Source organism: Physeter macrocephalus, chromosome 1, assembly GCF_002837175.3.
Source record: "Physeter macrocephalus isolate SW-GA chromosome 1, ASM283717v5, whole genome shotgun sequence".
In the NCBI taxonomy this organism is placed as follows: domain Eukaryota; kingdom Metazoa; phylum Chordata; class Mammalia; order Artiodactyla; family Physeteridae; genus Physeter; species Physeter macrocephalus.
The window spans coordinates 128,842,283-128,860,241 of NC_041214.2; the positions used below are offsets into that span (position 1 = coordinate 128,842,283).

Sequence of the window (17,959 nt, forward strand, 5' to 3'; positions counted from 1 at the left end):
GTTGTACCATCAGCATCCAAAATGAATATATTATTTGCTTTTAAAACTGTATCCTTTGTTAGGTAATGCATGTGCTCACTTAAAAAAAAATGTACAACAGTATTTAGACAAGAGTAAAATCCATTCCCACCTCTCCATCCATCATGCATTCCCCTCTCCAGAGTCAACCACTGAAAGCAGGTTCTGGTATATCCTGACAGATAACAAATAAATATTTTGAAGTTATTGTACATAACTTAGTGCATAATAATTGGTGGAAAAGTATAATAGTCCTAAATATCAATATCTACCATTTACTGGGCACTCACCATGTCTCAGGTGGTTTTTGTATAGTGTCTTTTTTAATAGAAAGAAAGAAAAATGAATGAGTGAATAAATGCATGAATGAATGCAAGAATGCCCATCAGATGTGCTAGGTTTGTTTTGCTTTGGGTATGATTTGTGACTATCTCAAGAGTCTCTGATTCAGAAGGGAAAACGGAGATTTGGCCTGGTAACAGAGCTAGTAACTGGTAGGTTGGGATTTCAGGGCGAGGTGTATGAGATGTTAAAGCCCACGCCTTTTGGTTTTGAAATGCTGAATGACTTCTCTTACAACCGCAAACTCCCGGGTAGCAAGGATGGTTTTTACATTTGTCCCTCTTCCTTAGTTACTTCCCCATTGTTAGCATTCTGATACTCAGAGTCAATGAAGTTGAAGGAGAGGCATTTGCTTACCAAAAAAAAAAAAAGTCCCCGTGGCCCACTCCTGCGCCCCTCGAGTTGGGTAGCCTTTCTACGGGAGACTCAACAACTACAATTTAAAAGAAACTGATTTTCGTATTACGTATAAGTACGTAATAAATTCTACGTAGTTATTTCTCTACCTCCTGTCCTATAGGCTTGTTTGCCCACATTTGATTTTTTTTTTTTTTTTTTTTTTTTAATGGGAATAGGGAAGGGTGAAGACAGAGTTATCTGAGAGTTGATTTCAACTCCTGTAAGCGGTAGGGAAGAGGTTAAGCTGGACCAGGAGGATTTTTGAAGTCTTTGGCTGGGAGGTTCCATTTGGAGAAAGGTGCAGGGGAGCCAGGGGTGTCGAGAGAAACAAGGCAAGTTCCAATTCGCTCGGCTTTGTGATCCTGAGCAGTTTGATTCTCACCTGAGGGCGTAGTCGGGCACCCTGGCTTGTGGATGGAAATATTAACGAGCAGAACTTGCCAGACCGGCGTCTGGAGAGTGTAGAGTGAAGCGTGGAAAGGACCGCGCGGCCCCTTTAAGTATCCTCTGGCTGGGAAGGAGAGGGAGGAAACCGGGAGCCGCGGGGACTGTGGGGGAAACCCACAAGCAATCGAGCCAGAGAAGAGGCAGCGTGAGAGTAGAAACTTCAGACGCCGCTGATCCCGGCGGAGCTCGGGTGAGCCGCGGCAGCCGTCGCTCCCACCCGCAGCAGCATCCTCCTGGCCCCTCTCCGCCACCCCGGGGAGGTCGGGTGCCTCTCTGCAGCTACCACGAGCCAGGGCTGCGGGCAGCCGCCGTCTGGAAGTTTAGGCTCCAGCGTCCCAGCCGCGGAGAGTTCGGGGTGCCTTGCGCGCACGCCCCCGCGGGTGAGGGGCCGGAGGGATGGTGAGCGCCGCGCTGGGCTGGGGGCGCCCGGGAGGCTTGAGTGTGTCCGTGGAGCTGCTGCCTTCCTCAGTACCCTCCGCATCCCCCAAGTGATGGGAACAAGGGCCCGCCCAGGGAACCGCTGTCTCCGCACCGCCCCCTTGCTCGCCCCCAGCGCGCGGAGTCACCCAGGCACACCCCCGGCACCCTGTGCCCGTCCTCCCGAGCTGCTGCCACTGCCTTGGCTGCCTTTGCCGCCGGCGCGGGTGGCCAGCTGTTGACTGGGCTCGCCTATAGACGGAGAAGCACTTTTCGGCCCTCCCTAATCCGTTCTCACACCCCAACTTTGCCGCCGCCGCGCCGGCCCTCGCCGCGGGAGCACGCCGGGAGGCTCGGCAAGATTGTGGAGGCAGGAAACCGCACAACTGCTCTTCTGCTTCGGCTCTTTGTTGTTCGCTTTGGATGGTCCTTGGAAGTGGCCAAGCCTCCTCGGAAACCCTGGCGCCAGAGAAGGCAAACCTTGGAATTCTTCGTCTGCAGAGGGCTCAGAGATATTGACAAGCGTCCGGAGAGGTGGACAAGTAATTGCCCTGAAAACTCCTGGCGGATTGACCCACGTTGCTTATATTAAGCCTTTGTGTGTAGTGTGTGGCTTCGTAAATTTGGAGACCCCATTTCTACTCTCTCCTCTTGGCATGAGACTGTATGCAGGATCCACCCGAGGACAATGATCGCGGAGCCTGCTCACTTTTACCTCTTTGGATTAATATGTCTCTGTTCAGGTAACCCCGCGTCTTCTTCCTTCACCCTCCATTCCCCTTGCACGCCCCCTCTCCACTTTTCAAAATCAACCCCGAACTGCATTTTGGCGACCTCTCCCTAAGGCCGGAGGGGCCCGACCCCTGGCAGGAGTTTTAGACGAAAAGGTTCTTAGTTCCTACTTTGTTGTCCCCTTTCCCTCATCTCCCAAGACCTTCCAAGCCTCTTCGCAGACCTAGGCCTTTTGCCAAGTTCGAGGCACGCCCAGATCATTCTGGGCAAACGCACGTCGGAGCGCAAGGGTGGGAGAGTCAGCGGTTGGCGGTGAGCTTGGGCCATGAGGATGAGCCAAAGTGAGTTTCAGCCCTCGGCTGCTTCCCGCGGGAAGGGAGATGTGCGCCCGGGGAGCTGTAGCCCAGAAACCCGCCAGGATTCCTGAACCTGGTCCTCCAATTCGCCCCTCCTCTTTCGAGCAAAGGGGTTATTAATAGTTGTTTTATATAACCAAGGTCTGTAATTAAATTAGATTCTGAAGAAACTTCAGGAAATAACTCCTTCTTATTGTAGGATATAAACTATCCCCTCTGCCTGGGTGAGTTTAGAGGAAAACAAGAGGTTGCAAGTGTCTGAAAGGGAACACTTAGTTGCCTGGGAGTTTTCATTGGCAAGGGAAAACAGAAGGCTGAATTTAGGATTTGGGGGATTCATTAAATAGTACCAAAACTCTTCACATGAGCTGTTGGAAGGATACTGCAGTGGGATACGTCTGATCTAAGAGTGTACACTGCATCTACACTTACAAATAGTTTTCTTCTCCTCCCGAAGAAACTTTTACTATGAGGGAACAGAGCCACGGCTCAACTTTTCTTTCTTTCCTTTTGGTAGATTCTGGTTTCAATCAAGGATCCGATTTCAGGCCTTAAAACACACACACACACACACACACACACACATACACACACTGTACCACACACACACACACAGTACCACACACACACACATACACACACACACACACACACTGTACCTCAGGGAATTTTTTATAGTCCTGTACTGAGCTTCAAGTTGCATCAGAGCCAGTAGGTTAGTCACTCAATTTCCATGATTATGAAACAGTTTTGAAAGGTTGGTTTGAGCTTTTTGTGGTCCACAGCTATGATTTATATTTTGACCAAGGATTTTACTTAAGGAAATATGTAAAAGAAAAACACACGATGATGGCAAATAAACCCCTAAAATAATTTCAGCCCATGAGATATGCTTTCTGACTAAAAGGAACCTTTGCAACGGAACTAAATGAGAAATTCATTAAATTGTTTTTCCTTTGAAGAAAACTGAAGTTTTCATTTCTGTCACAGTGGAAGGATGACTAGATTAAACAGACTCTTTGGGGCCGGCCACCTCTTCTTACTTCCAGCTTCCCCTCTCTCATGTAGTTTTTTTTCTTAGTTTGCATATCTGAGGGATTAAATGGTTTCCTACCCCCATAGCAGCGAAGGATGCAAATCAGAAACATTCAGATCTGATCTATTTGTCTCTCTTCGCCGAGTCTCCCCCTAGTTTAATTTACAGCTTCAGATACCTTTGAGATTTTTGTTGATTCACCTTCTCGGTTAAAGTTTATTCACGTGTGTAAAGTGAAGTGTCAGTGTGATAAATGACTGGAGGAGCAGATTACTGAAGATAGGGGCATTAATGGTCATTAGTCACTGTTTGAGCTGAGTTTGTATATGTTGGGACATTTTATCATGGCAGTAGATTAAAGATAGGGTCACACTAATAGGATGTCACTGAAAGCTAGTCCTGTCAGCGTGCAAATTCTGTCTTCACTTGGAGAAATATGTTGGAGCGTGTACTGCCCTTTAGATTTAATAATTTGATTAGTACTTAGTGTCTGAGGTTTGTAATTTAAATAGATAGAAGGCGTTTATAACCTTAGAGCTGAAATGGTTTCTGGCTTTGTTTTTCTAATTTAATTTTCCACCGAAGCGACTGGTGATTTTAATAAACCTAAGTTTTTCCGATAGGTGTGGTTGTCTACTTTGCTGGTGGGGTCAGAGTTGTCCTTGTGAGATGCTCTCTCATATTTAACCTGAAGCTGTTTATCAGTCTTCTGCTGACTTTCACTCCAGCTGTGAATCTGAACTTGGGGAGGCCAGATTACTGGGCTGCTGGGGAGGGTTCACGACCGTGTGCTATTCTAAAGCCACACTATTGACTTGAATAAAACTTCACAAAACTCAGATAAGTAAGTAGAGCTGGGCGTGCTCAAGACACCTGGGCAGGGAATGAATGAAGTTCTTGAAAGATTGTGTTTCATATCTTGCCTCAAGCCTAAGATCACAGTCTATCACTTGTTAATGGAGTGTATTTAAGAGAAATGTGGTGAGTTTAAATAAATCAAAGTGTACTGAGGGGGGTAAGGTACCTTCAACAAGATTTAACCTGTAAAAACATCTATTGGTTGTCAGTTCTTTCTTTTCCTTTTTTTTTAAAACCTGGCTGCCAACTTAACAAAAGTCCTATAGTTTTCTTCAAACAGATTATAAACTTCACGTTGATGTGTTGATGTCATACTTAACATCAAAATATTATGTGTTTGTTTTTTGTAGTCTTTTATTTATTAGCCTAATGCTACCATATATAACTTTTTATTCTAGGAAACTAAGATTTTGGAAAAAATCTTTCTTTAGAAATTTCTTTAGAAATTCTTTTTCACGGTGAATTTCTTTAGTGTTTGTATACCTGAGTTCTTTTCTGTGGAGAGCTAGACTTTTGGTGAGGGGAGCAGATGGGATAGCCCTGGAAAAAAAAATCTGTGTGATCTCTCAGGAACTGATTCTAAACATTCCTTCTTTATGGACTTCCTCTCCTCAACTCCATTTGATCAAACCTGCTTTTAAGTGAAAAAGTGATTGAATTTCAGTTCAGACTTAGGATGAGATCTGAACTTCAAATGAAGTAGAAATTCACTAGTGCTGTCTTTCTTTCCTCCTTTTTTTGAGGGGAGGGAGAGGTCTTTTTCTCTTGGGGGAGGGAAATTTTTTAGATAAGTTTAACTATGTGAGCCACTTATCTGGTTCTGTGGTCTCTCTAACTGGAAAGATTCTTTGGTAATTCCAATAATTTATTTATAAACTTAATGGCTTTTAAATACACTTATCTGAATACTGTGACATCTTTTAAAGCATCCTATTTCTTGATAATGGGCCCTCTAATACATAAGATATTTACAGTTAAAATGTCTCAGAACAGTAAGTTTACCTGAAATTTTCCTTTAGTCTTCCCTATGACAAATGAAATACTCTTGTGTGAATAAAGTGATACAAAATGCTAAATTTCAAACCTATAAATCACAGTTGTTTGTTTATTTATTTATTTTACGTTGAGTAGGTATCTGTAATTTAAAATACTGGGTAAGAGGAATAAGATTGGGAGGAAACTTAGAATAACAGCTTGCCAATGAAGATCATAAATAGTTGAGTATGTATCATCTTCTGTGTTAATAAGAGATGTTAAGGTAATGCTCATTTTAAGTTCTGGCCTTTAGAAAAATGTTTAATTCTAAAAACAAAAGTATAACTGCCTTGCATGCTTGATTTCTTATAGAAAAATATAAGGAAATCAAAATTGTTACTCAATTAAAAATTAGGCCTAAGGTAATCTGTAGAGTAAATTAAGAAATTTGGTAATAAGAAAGGAGAAAAAAAAAAAGTGGAACCAGAAGCAGAAGTCTAGAGAAGGACAGTGGAAGAAACAGATCCATAATTAAGCTGGTTTTAAACTATAGGAGGAGGGAGAGTGGCAGTAGACAGAGCCAATCTTAGTGCACCCTCTGACCACACATGGCACAAAGAGCAAATCTGAAAAGTGGGCTCTTGAAAAGTTGATGTCAGTGTGTATACTCTATGTTTAACAACTATATAAAGAGCTAGACATTTTTTAAAGCAAAGGAGTAGTTTGAATCTTTAATGAATTCATAAAATAGGTTTTTTTTTAAGCTCTATTTAAGAAGACTTTAGAATGTTGACTTTCTCAATTTATACGGAGGAGTGGAAAGCTAAGTAGTTACCTTCTGTATCATAATGTTTTTGCTTAGAGGAGACCAGCAAGTGAGAGAAGGAAATAATTTTTAAAAAAATGAGATCAAGTTCAAATTCTGGAGTACCATAAGAAACTTTATGATGATGACTACCTGCTAGTGCTATGAAGATATGACTATCATTTGTTGAGTGTTCACCATTATCTTATTTAATGCTTATAAGAGCCCTATGACATAGGTGCTATTGTTACGAAAATTTTACTTTATGTGTATTTTATCGCTGTGGAAACTACATCATAGAGAGGTTAGGAGATGTGGATGAGCAGGGATTTGAACCATGCTGATTCCAAACCCCTTAACCACTGTGCACTTTCCGAGTTGAAAGAGAGAAATGAAGGATTTAAAATAAGAAAGATTATGGTTCAATCATTTTTTTAAGAAAATTTTAAAACATGTCCCCCAAATTCACCCAAACAAGACTGTGGTTTGAACTCTTGAGAAGTTGGAAGGGAGGCATTTTTTATCTTGCCATTAAGTAAATGATCTTTACATTTTTAGATCACCAAGCAAGATGATCGGTTCTTTACATTCAACCAACTCACATCCAGCCTTTATCATGTCTGTGTTTCCTGGCATGCTTAAAAAAAGACACCGAACAGAAGTCAAAACAATGACTGCTGGTGATGTAGAAATACACGCATTCCAAGTTGTATTTTGAAAAATGAATGTGTGAAGAAAGATTTTGCTCTGAGTCCCGAGGCAAATAATTGGTGCTTATCAGGGAAGAGCCTGTGGAGAAACAATCATTTCCCCTGGGGTTGCATCTTCCCCTCTGGGTTGGGCATGGGCTGGTGGTCATTTAGTAGTAGATGAGCCTTCTGCTTGACTGCTATTCACAGATGACTCACTTCATGGTTACTGATCATGGAAAGGTGTTGAGTGTTAATACCTGGTTGATCAGCTGGTTGGAAACTGCTTATGCATAGCCAATAAAGTTGCCCTCCTGTGGAGATCAAAGGCCACCTCCTTTCCCTACAGTTCTGGATTAGCATGGTTTCCTTTTCCCCTTGTCCCTCTACCTTCAGCCCTTTCCTTCAATCTTGTTGTTGAGGAAGAGGAAGAAAAAAGATTATCTGTAGTATACAGGGAGATAGCTTTGATCTCCACTTTGTTGCTTCCCTCTCTTTTGCTCTTTAGCCAACCAAAAGGCTATTTCTAATGCTGGAAGGTGTCATGTTGCTTGCTTCATGGGAGAGCTCAGTCTCATTTCCTGGAAGCCAAAAGAGACTGCTACAAATTCCCTTACTTCTGTGATTTTACTTGGCTTCCAAATGTCTTATGACAATGTTGTTCCACACATAAAACAGTATTTTGAACAGCATGACTGTGCATATCTTTCTGACTTCATTCAATGAGAGAAGTACCTCTGCCGTGTTCAGAGCTGTCTGTGGCTTAAAGCCGGAAAAGAATATCTGTTTATTTTATTTAATTAATTTATTTTCTGATTGGGAGGAGAGTGTATAGAAGGTAAACAATGGTAGAAAAGGTTCTTGGATTGTGAGTTTGATGCTGAATAGTCTACAGGCTTAATGCCTGTCACCTAGTTTGACACTTAAATGAAGCATTAAAAGCACCACCAGTGGATATAAGCAAATGTATACAGAGCAGTGTGGTTCTTCCTTAAGTGGGAACATATTCTTTTTGTGTCAAGTGAGTGATTTATATGTAGCATATAGGAAGTAGTAGGCTTCAATTCCTAATAATACAATGTATCTCGGGGATCTGCTTTTTCCATCATGTTAGTCTTCCTTACTAGAAAACACATTTTTAAAGCACTTCTGGCAAGCAGTAGCTCATGGTCACACTTTCTCAAAATGCTCTTGATTGGATTTTAGAAAGTATCAAATTCAAAGTATGGGTCATCTGTGTGTGTGTTCAGCTTATGTGTACATGCCCTGAGAACCAGGGACAGCTTATCCACAGTCAGCCACGGAAGGAGCATGGAGCCTTTGGAACTTTCTCCCAAAGTTATTTGCCAGAGGTTCTGCTTGACAATGTCAGAGACTGCATCTGTATCCCTGACACTCTGTACGTTCTTCTTTTTTTTTTTTTTAATTTATTATTTTTGGCTGCGTTGGGTCTTTGTTGCTGCGCGTGGGCTTTCTCTAGTTGCGGCGAGCAGGGGCTACTCTTCTTTGCGGTGCGCGACCTTCTCATTGCAGTGGCTTCTCTTGTTGCGGAGCACCGGCTTTAGGCGCGTGGGCTTCAGTAGTTGCAGCATGCGGGCTCAGTAGTTGTGGCTCGCAGGCTCTAGAGCGCAGGCTCAGTAGTTGTGGCTTATGGGCTTAGTTGCTCTGCAGCATGTGGGATCTTCCCGGACCAGTGCTTGAATCTGTGTCCCCTGCTTGGCAGGCAGATTCTTAACCACTGCGCCACCAGGAAAGCTCTGTAGATTCTTCTTTTAATGTGAGGAAAGTTATCTTAGGAGTAATAAAATCATTACACGTGACCATTTAGTACTTTAAAAATCATTTCAGGTATATGTTATTTCTTGATATAACTTAAAATTTCAGTGAACATAACAAGAGGTGTGCTTATATGACAGTCAAGTTCCTTGTAGCATGTGATGTATGGTCATAATTTATGTACCATCATGGAAAAAAATATCAACTCGGTAAACTCATTCCTGGATGTTAGCAGAAGAGGAAACAGAGGCCAGATTTTAGTATCTCTCCACTCATGTGATGGAAGCCCTTTTATGTCATTAGCAATCCCAAGTAGAGTTTGAAAGGAAAATGGGGCGAAAGAATAAGTGAATCAGGCCACATTTCTCTGTTCCAAGATCATTTGGCATCAGATGGTGCTAATGAGGTACCATCTCAAAATGTAATCTCCAAACTTCAATAACATGCATACTCTGTTATATTTTCTGTTTTAGCATGTGGTTGTTTTCTTCCACTAACAGTGTACTAACTTTTAGTTTGGCTAAAAGTATCTGCCTGCAATTCCTTTCCTATATAAAGGAAATATAAAATGTATACTTTGCAGTTTCACTGATCTAAAGCTGATTTTGTTTACTCAGGCTTGATTTAAAAGGCAGTCTTTTATTACTTGGAAACTTCACTAATGGTGCTTGTTCATATATCAAAGTGAGTTAAAACACATTTGTAAGTGTTAACTACACACCTCTGGGTAACTTTAAACTACTTTAGTTGCCTGGTTTGGGAAGTAATTTCAGTGTCTCCAGACCATTCAATTAGCAAGCTGTCTGAATAAAGTAAACTGGCTTGTACAGACCGTGGGAGATAGACTCATCTGTTTTTCTCCCTTATATTTGAAGAGAAGTGAAAATTTCCTTACCAATCTGGTATTAAGTTTGGAACTGCAATTTGCTTCAACTAATGAACTTAGTAGTTCATTAATTGCCAAAACCTAAACATGTAGAAGGAAAATAGGAGATGGGCAGAAGCTTTACTTGGATACTGCATGGAGATGAGGAGGATTTAACCGACAAGATTGTTGCTCTTCATCAGTGAATAATTAGGATTTGGTAGATGCATCATAAGGGCAGCATTTATTTAGATTCAGTATGGTCAGAGAGGAAACAAAATTCATTGCATTATTTGGTCTTTTCTCCTGTTAAGGGTCATTCCAATCCAGGAGCTTGTCCTTTCCTAGGACCCCCATATTCAAAACTACCCTTTCACCATTTTGCATTTGACACATTGAACATAATGCTTTAATAACCACACGTGATTATTAAATATATTGTAAGATATATATGTGTATATACATGGCCTGATGATGCAAAAAACAAGTAATTAAATGAGGTATGGATCCAGTTATGTGCATTGAACCTAAAGGACTAGGAATCAATAATATAATATCTCTAATAATAATTATTATAAAGTCTAAAATGTATAAAGTTATGTGCTGGCACAGTGCTCATACACTTATCTTATTTAATACCACATTAAGAATGAATGCATTGCTGTTATCCCTGTTTATCAATATGGAAAATGAGGCTCAGAAAATTTATGTTCCTTGACTGTGGTCAGTCAGCTAGTGTGGTAGAATCAGGATTTGAAACCAGCCTGTCCGATTGCAGAATTTGGCTCGTCACCGTTATACCCACTGCACTGTTCCCTTATAGGAAAATCATTGTAGATGAAACAGTATAAAATGTGTAGATAACAAGGCTAAGATGCTTCTTTGTGAGGGAACTAACTTGTGCTGCCCAGCTGTTTTAGTTGCCTTTTAGATGATAGATTTTTCTGGTATATCTGATTGTCTGTTCCCCTCTTTTGCTTGATAACCCGCAAAAAAAAAAAAAAAAAAAAAAAGAATGCACCCTGATATTATACACCATAGAACAGAGAAATCTCAATTTAGCCCGTAATACGATCTAGTGGAATTCATTGCTGTTCAGTTTGTGGAGCAAATCTGAGACAGTAAGAACCAAGTAAGTTTTATGAGAGCTCATTTGGGTAAGTGAATAGAAATGTCTTCATAGAGAAAATACAATTACTGGCATCTAATTTCTCTAAGAAACTGGTGCTGAATTTTTGTTTTTTTGAGTTTGAAATAGACAGTGAACTTAGTGATACGATGTTATGGATAATAAAAGTATATTAGGCAACAGCTTGGTTAGAATCTGTTACTACTATTCCTTTAAAGGTATATCCTTCTCAGATGGCAAGTTTTCTAGAAAACAAAGAATGTAACATTGGTAAACATGATCCCTGAAAACTGCCAGAGTCTGTAGTAACTATTAAAAACAGTACTGTAATCAACTCTCTCTCAGAAGTAATATAGTTGGTTTTTAAAATGTTACTCTTTTGTTCTTCTTACTCTTTTTATTTATTTATTTATTTATTTATTTAAGGCTGCGTTGGGTCTTCATTGCTGTGCGCAGGCTTTCTCTAGCTGTGGTGAGCGGGGGCTACTCTTGGTTGCAGTGCACAGGCTTCTCACTGCGGTGGCTTCTCTTGTTGCGGAGCACGGCTCTAGGCGTGCGGGCTTCAGTAGTTGTGGCACGCGGGCTCAGTAGTTGTGGCTCACAGGCTCTAGAGCACAGGCTCAGTAGTCGTGGCACACGGGCTTTGTTGCTCCGCGGCATGTGGGATCTTCCCGGACTAGGATCGAACCCGTGTCCCCTGCATTGGCAGGTGGATTCTTAACCACTGCACCACCAGGACGGAAGTCCCATTCTTTTAAATAGATATGTCTGACTAAAGATTGTTCTGTAATTTCTTAGGGGTGGTTTTCTCAGTTGAACTCAATAGTCTTCCAAAGTTATTTCCAAATGTGTAGATGGGATGGTATGTTTCTCTTCTCTGTGTCCATAGGTTTATGACTTTATATAGCCTTAAATGAAAATTGAAAAATTTCCCAGTTCCTTACTCTTTACCAATAATCGAAACTAGGTATCATATCTAAAACCCTCCCTCATATGAGACCTGGTCAAAGCCTTAAGGTTTTTACTCTGTCTTAAAATAACTTCATAATAAATGTATTTCTGTGCATTTATTGCTTTGCAGCCTGCCTTTCATTTGTATTCGATAATGCTACTTGTTTTTTATTATGAATGGAGCTTAATAACATTCTTTATTTCTCAGTAAATGACTGTCAATCTTGATTATCTTGATTAGATAAATCAAGATTATCAATCTTGATAATAATGAAAAATTATTATTAACCAACTGTCTACTTTTGTTGCTGTTAGACACTTTAAAGAATGTTTTAGACATACTGATAATGTGTAGGAGCTTTTAATACAACATCCAGGTTGTGTACTTATAGACAGGAAAATGTATGTTGAAACACATGAGTGAATTGTTGGCACTCTGTGAGTGAAAGATGTTTTGATATGATGGTAGAAGTGAGAATTGCATTTGAGAACTGATAGACTAAGGGGATTTACTTAGTCAGCAAACTCTCCCTGGAATAAGTAGGTTGCCAAAGAGTGTTGAAAGAAAGAATAGAATATCTTGTTGAGCAAGGTGAAGTGTTAGAAAGGTGCATCCAGGAGTGGTGATCTGAAAAAAAGATATAATCTGTTTGAAGAGGTAGATTTTACACTAGTTAGTTGTTATAGAATTTCACTTATGACACTGTTATATTTTAGAGGACATTATTTAATAATAACATTCATTCATTCATTTGATCAATCGTACCAGGCAACAGAGTATTAAAAAAAAAAAAAGCAGCTCATTTCTTGCACTTAAGGAATTTATGCTAAATGGTTTATTGCCCAGTAGGTAATTTAACAGAGGTATGTGTGACTACCCTGTGAGCCTATGTTTAGATCATAAAGAGCTTCCACCAAATGGAGAAGAGGTGATAAAAAATAAATATAAATTTGATATCATAATTCTTAGAAATTAAGACATTTACTTTTTGGCATATTCTCTGAGGGTATGGGTAGCAGTGTATAGACAAATAAACTTAGATATAATGATATATGTTTTATTGTTCTTAACCTATCAGAGAATCATTTGGACAGTATCTTAGAACAACTTTATTTCTGTGCTTCTACCCTCTCTGCAGTAACCTGAACACCTATTCTTTATTCTACCCTCATTAATTTCTGTGTGACAGGAATTATCTCCTCATAGCATAGAAGATTCCATTTATAAGTTTTGTATAAATTTTCCTCATTAATTAAGCTAAAACTCAACTCTGTTTCCTGTCCTACTGGACTCTGTTTTACCCTCCAAACTACCCATGGTAAATTCAGTTTAGTTTCTACATGAAACTGTTTCAATATTTGAAGACAGCTATGCTCTTTTAAAATTTTCTGTTCTCTGCGCACAAGATCTCTGTTTTCTTCCAATTTTCCTTATTTGATCAAGAGTCATTTCACTTGGTTATGTTCTTTTGTTGTTATTTTTTTCAATATATATTTTGTCAGTGTCCTAAAGTGTAACATGGATTTTGAGGATCCTGTTTTCTTTCTTAGTAAAAATTTAGATAACTTTTAACTTTTTCCTAGTGTTCAAATAAATATCTCATTTCATCTAAAAGTTCTGTCAGCATCCTGGGATGTAATGCTTTGCTGGATCAGGAGATTTAAAATATATTAATAAGCTAGATACTTATCTTCCCACCTTCATTTACCACTGAACCATCTTTGAACTGCCCTACCTGTTCTAAAGTCACGATTCTTGGCAGGGAAGGTAAACAAAAAGAAATTTGTGAGATTCTGTTTTTCTTCTCTGATAATATTTTATAACGATTGAAAACTGAAATGCCAATACAGGGCCTGTGTAAGGAAGGCCCTGTATCAGGTCTAAGGGATGGTTGGCTGGATGTTGCCATGGGGATGTGTGGACTTAAATGTAGACAGACTTTCAGAGTTTTCAAGAAAAGGCATAAATCTGTATTTTAAAGTAAAATCTCCCAACCTATAATGGGAACAATTAGGTCTAAATTAATAATAAAAGTAACAACAATAGCAAGTCTTCACACCAAATGTGACCCACAGATCATCATTTTGTAGCTGCAATATTACATTATCCGCCCCATATAGAACCGACCTGTCTGTGGCTGTTTATTCCTACTCTAAATACATTGATATCCCCTCACTCTGTTATCTTCAGTGTTTTAGAAACTTTTCTTTTTCTGATGTTTGGCCATCCTTACTGTATTGTTACTAGCTAAATGGTTACATAATGGCTTATTTATTTAACCCAAAGCATCTGCCTTTATTGGGAGTTATTTACATTTTACAAATTGTTAAGCCAGGCAAAGTGATCAGTTTGACTGTTTATGTTTATTCTTTTGTCCTAAAGCTAACAAACACAGAAAACAAAACCACAAGCCCTTTGATGAGCAGAGTTCCTGATGAACTGAATAAATAAATATATTCTTGAATAAGAAGAGAAATTATCAACAGAGGCAGTCTAAAGGTTTACTGATTGCTATTAAGAAACACACCACCATGTTGCATATGAATTACAGGTTGAGAAAATACATTAAGGAAATCTGAAGAAATAAGAATAAAATTGGGGCTCTGGCTGAATTGCAAAGAAGCTTTTACCTTCTGCAAGTATTTATTGCAGGACCATTTCTAAAACCTAGTTTCCCATATTTGTTTTATTATTTGTTTTATAGATCATTAGCTGTTTGACAGAAATATTATCAGGAGAGAAGCTTAATCTAAAGGGTCAGTAATCACTGCCAATTGAATATTAACGAGAAATGAAAATAAAGCATCTCTGAAATAATTTGTTGGTGAAAAATGTTATTTAATGTACAAAATATTGATTTATGCACAATTTTCAAGAGCATTATGTAGCGTTTCTGTGAAGAAACCTTGTGTATAATTCATAAATGTTTCTAAAACAACATTTGGAGGATTTCTTTAGGCAACATAGAAATGGGATAATTTGCTCAGGTGTTCAAGATATACTGCAAAGCTAAATATATATAAGGACACTTTTGTTAACTCTTAAAAAAAAACCCAAACTGGTCATTTCTTACTAAATCTAAGTAAAATATTCCTATATGTAAAAATTTCTTGTCTTCATTATGTTTCACTGTAAAGTGCATAGAATTTCTTTTTGTCTTCCAAGGACTCATCCTGCTGGAAGAACATGGCAGAGTCCCATTGGGAATCATTAAGAGCATTACTCATGTTAGACATCTATCAGGGGCAGCCCTCCTCATGCTAAATTCTAGAGCCACAGCTCACGAATAATATGAGATGCTCACAGCACAAGGCAGGGAATAACGTTGGAGTGGGAGAAGGTCAAGGCACGGGCAGGGGAAGAGGTCAGAAGCAGTATTGTGCCCTGAGCAGTGAGCACTGATTCATTTGAAGCTGGAAACCATCACCAGCATTTCATTGTCCACAGGAGGCATGTTTAAAGATGAGCATTATTTGATGCTCTGACAAAATAGCTTGCTAATAATAATGTATTCTTCATCACTTAAAAGGGCAGCCATGACTTTCACGTTTATTTGGAATTTTTTTCTATAGTTGAGAACTGAAGCTTTTAAAGGAATGTAACGAAAACCTATCAGCTAATTTGCCTAAGGCTTGTTGATTTTGTCTATTTCTTCTTCCTATTTCTTTCCATGTAAAGACTATTCCGTTTTTTTGTGAACCACAGAAACGTTATGTTTGGTTTATTTTCTTAAGAGAAAGTACCCTGTCTTTGGAGGTTTTTTTTTTTTAATTTGTTTATTTTATTTATTTTTGGCTGCATTGGTCTGTATCGCTGCGCGGGGGCTTTCTCTAGTTGCGGCAAGCGAGGGCTACTCTTCGTTGAGCTGCAAGGGCTTCTCATTGTGGTGGCTTCTCTTGTTGCGGAGCACCGGCTCTAGGCGCATGGGCTCAGTAGTTGTGGCACGCGGGTTCAGTAGTTGTGGTTAGCAGGCTGTAGAGCACAGGCTCAGTAGTTGTGGTGCACGGGCTTAGTTGTTCCGTGGCATGTGGGATCTTCCCGGACCAGGGCTTGAACCCGTGTCCCCTGCATTGGCGGGCGGATTCTTAACCACTGCACCACCAAGAAGCCCTGGAGGTATTGTTGTTATTGATTTGATTATATTGCACACCTGCCTAATTAGGGTTCCCTGCATATGAACCAGCTTCAGCCTCTTATCCCTCAGGCTTTTCTAATGCTGTTCCTCTATCTGGGACTGCTCTGTCTAGACCCATTCCATTCTCTGCGTTTTCCTCCCCTTTTCCCCACCCTAACTGCTGTTTGGCCTAATGAATAAATTCAGGTGTCCCCTCCTCCAAAAACCCTTAGACGCCCCTTCCACCCACCTAGTGTAGATTTGATGTACTTCTTATGTGTTTCCATAGCACCCTCTACAAAACTGTGACCTTGCCCCCATGATCATTCTTCTATTACATTTACTTATCTAGGTCTCCTTTCAAACTATGAGGGTCTATATCTACTTAACTATTACAACGAACACATTCAGTGAATTAAAAAGTGATTCAGTACATGAGTTTCTTTGCTTTGACAGGAGTTATAAAGGAATTAATAATCCCTCTGATTCTTGGGTAAATTTTCATTCTTTTAGAAACAGAGATGTGAGTAATCAGAAAGAAGAAAAACCAGAGTTGCCAAATTTGTAAGTAATTTATAAATGGGAACTCTCAAGAGTTTGTATTTACCAGATCCTACAAAATGCATTGGCTAGGATTTTGAATATCTACCTTTGCTTGGAGTTTCTAGGTTTTGCTATGATTTTTCTATAGACTAACTGTAGTATAGTGAGGGAAAAAACACGACTTGGATTCAGACTTGGTTCTTCCTGGGTTTGAATCTGCCACTAGGTAGCTTTTCACCATGCCATGAGTGAGTTAGTTTCTTCACCTGTAAAATGCAGGAATTGAAACAGTGACATTTAGGCCACTTTCAGAATTTAAATTCTGTAGTTTTTAACCTAGGAACAACACAGGGAACTGGATTATTTATCACTGAGTTTTTCCTAATCAGTGTGTCTTTCAGTAGAGTGTAGTGATTGTAAGGGAATGGGCTTCAGAGTTAAAATACAATGGTTTGAAATGTGGCTTCACTGCACACCAGCCATGTCACCTTAATAGCTTATCTCACTTTTCTGTTTCCTTACCAGTAAAATGGAAATAATGGGGTTGCTGTGAAGGTTAAATAATTTAATATACATAAAGTGTTTAAAACAGTGTTTGACATGTTCTAATGTCTATTTAAGTGTGAATTGTGTTGTTTTTATTATTGCTTTGTTGATTGGTCATCTTTATCACGATTTTTTTTTTAAAGAAACTAGTTCATGATAGTTGCTTTATATAGACCCTGACTTACAAACCCTAAACATAAAAATGATCCCTACAGAGATATCACTCCAAACCTTAAGACCTCTCCCCAGAGATTTAAAAACAACAACAACAAACAAACAAAGCAGAAGAGGGGTGAATGTTGTTAAGAGAAAATTCAGGGTTAATTTGACAGGTTGGAGACAGATTTCTGGGCAGATTGCCATGCCAATGTGATAGCCATTTCTATCCAAATAAAGCAAAATATATTATTGTTTATGCTGTACGAAAATGCCAACAATTAGAGGCTATATCAAGTTGCTTTCCCCTCCCAAATTAAAAAAATGTTACTGCCTCTAAGAGGATTAAGAGATTTGCAATTAACTGAATTATTTTAATCAGATTAAAGGTCCTCTTTTACTTGGAGTTCAGCTATTTAGCACTTGGGGAGTGGAAGTTTTCCTTTGGAGTGTGGGATGGTGACAGATACTGGGAAGTGTCAGGGATGGAGAAAGGTTAGGCCATTTTGGCTTCTGAGTAATATGGGGGACCAAACTGGGAGAGTGAAATTTGAAGTTGGCGGCGGGGGTGGGATGGGGGGCTGGGTGGGTAGAGGAGTACCAGTAACAAACCTCACATGTTAAAAATGTTCTTTGAATCCAGCTCCCTTCTTTACTACTTAAGTCCTTCCTTCAAGAAACAAAAACCAAATCAGATTGCTTCCATGTCCTGGCTATTGTAAATAGAGCTGTAATGACCATTGTGGTACATGACTCTTTGAATTATGGTTTTCTCAGGGTATATGCCCAGTAGTGGGATTGCTA

The 17,959-nt window shown here is 39.5% G+C and overlaps 1 protein-coding gene across 1 annotated transcript in view; it reads left to right on the forward strand.

Annotated features, from left to right (window-relative positions):
- The first annotated feature begins 1,620 nt into the window (after window positions 1-1,620).
- ROBO1 (roundabout guidance receptor 1) overlaps window positions 1,621-17,959 on the forward strand; it is a 415,029-nt gene continuing 398,690 nt past the window's right edge. Inside the window, exon 1 of the mRNA XM_055086128.1 lies at window positions 1,621-2,366. Coding sequence (XP_054942103.1) covers window positions 2,312-2,366 — 55 coding nt within the window. The 5' untranslated portion in view covers window positions 1,621-2,311. The remainder of the gene's footprint in view (window positions 2,367-17,959) is intronic.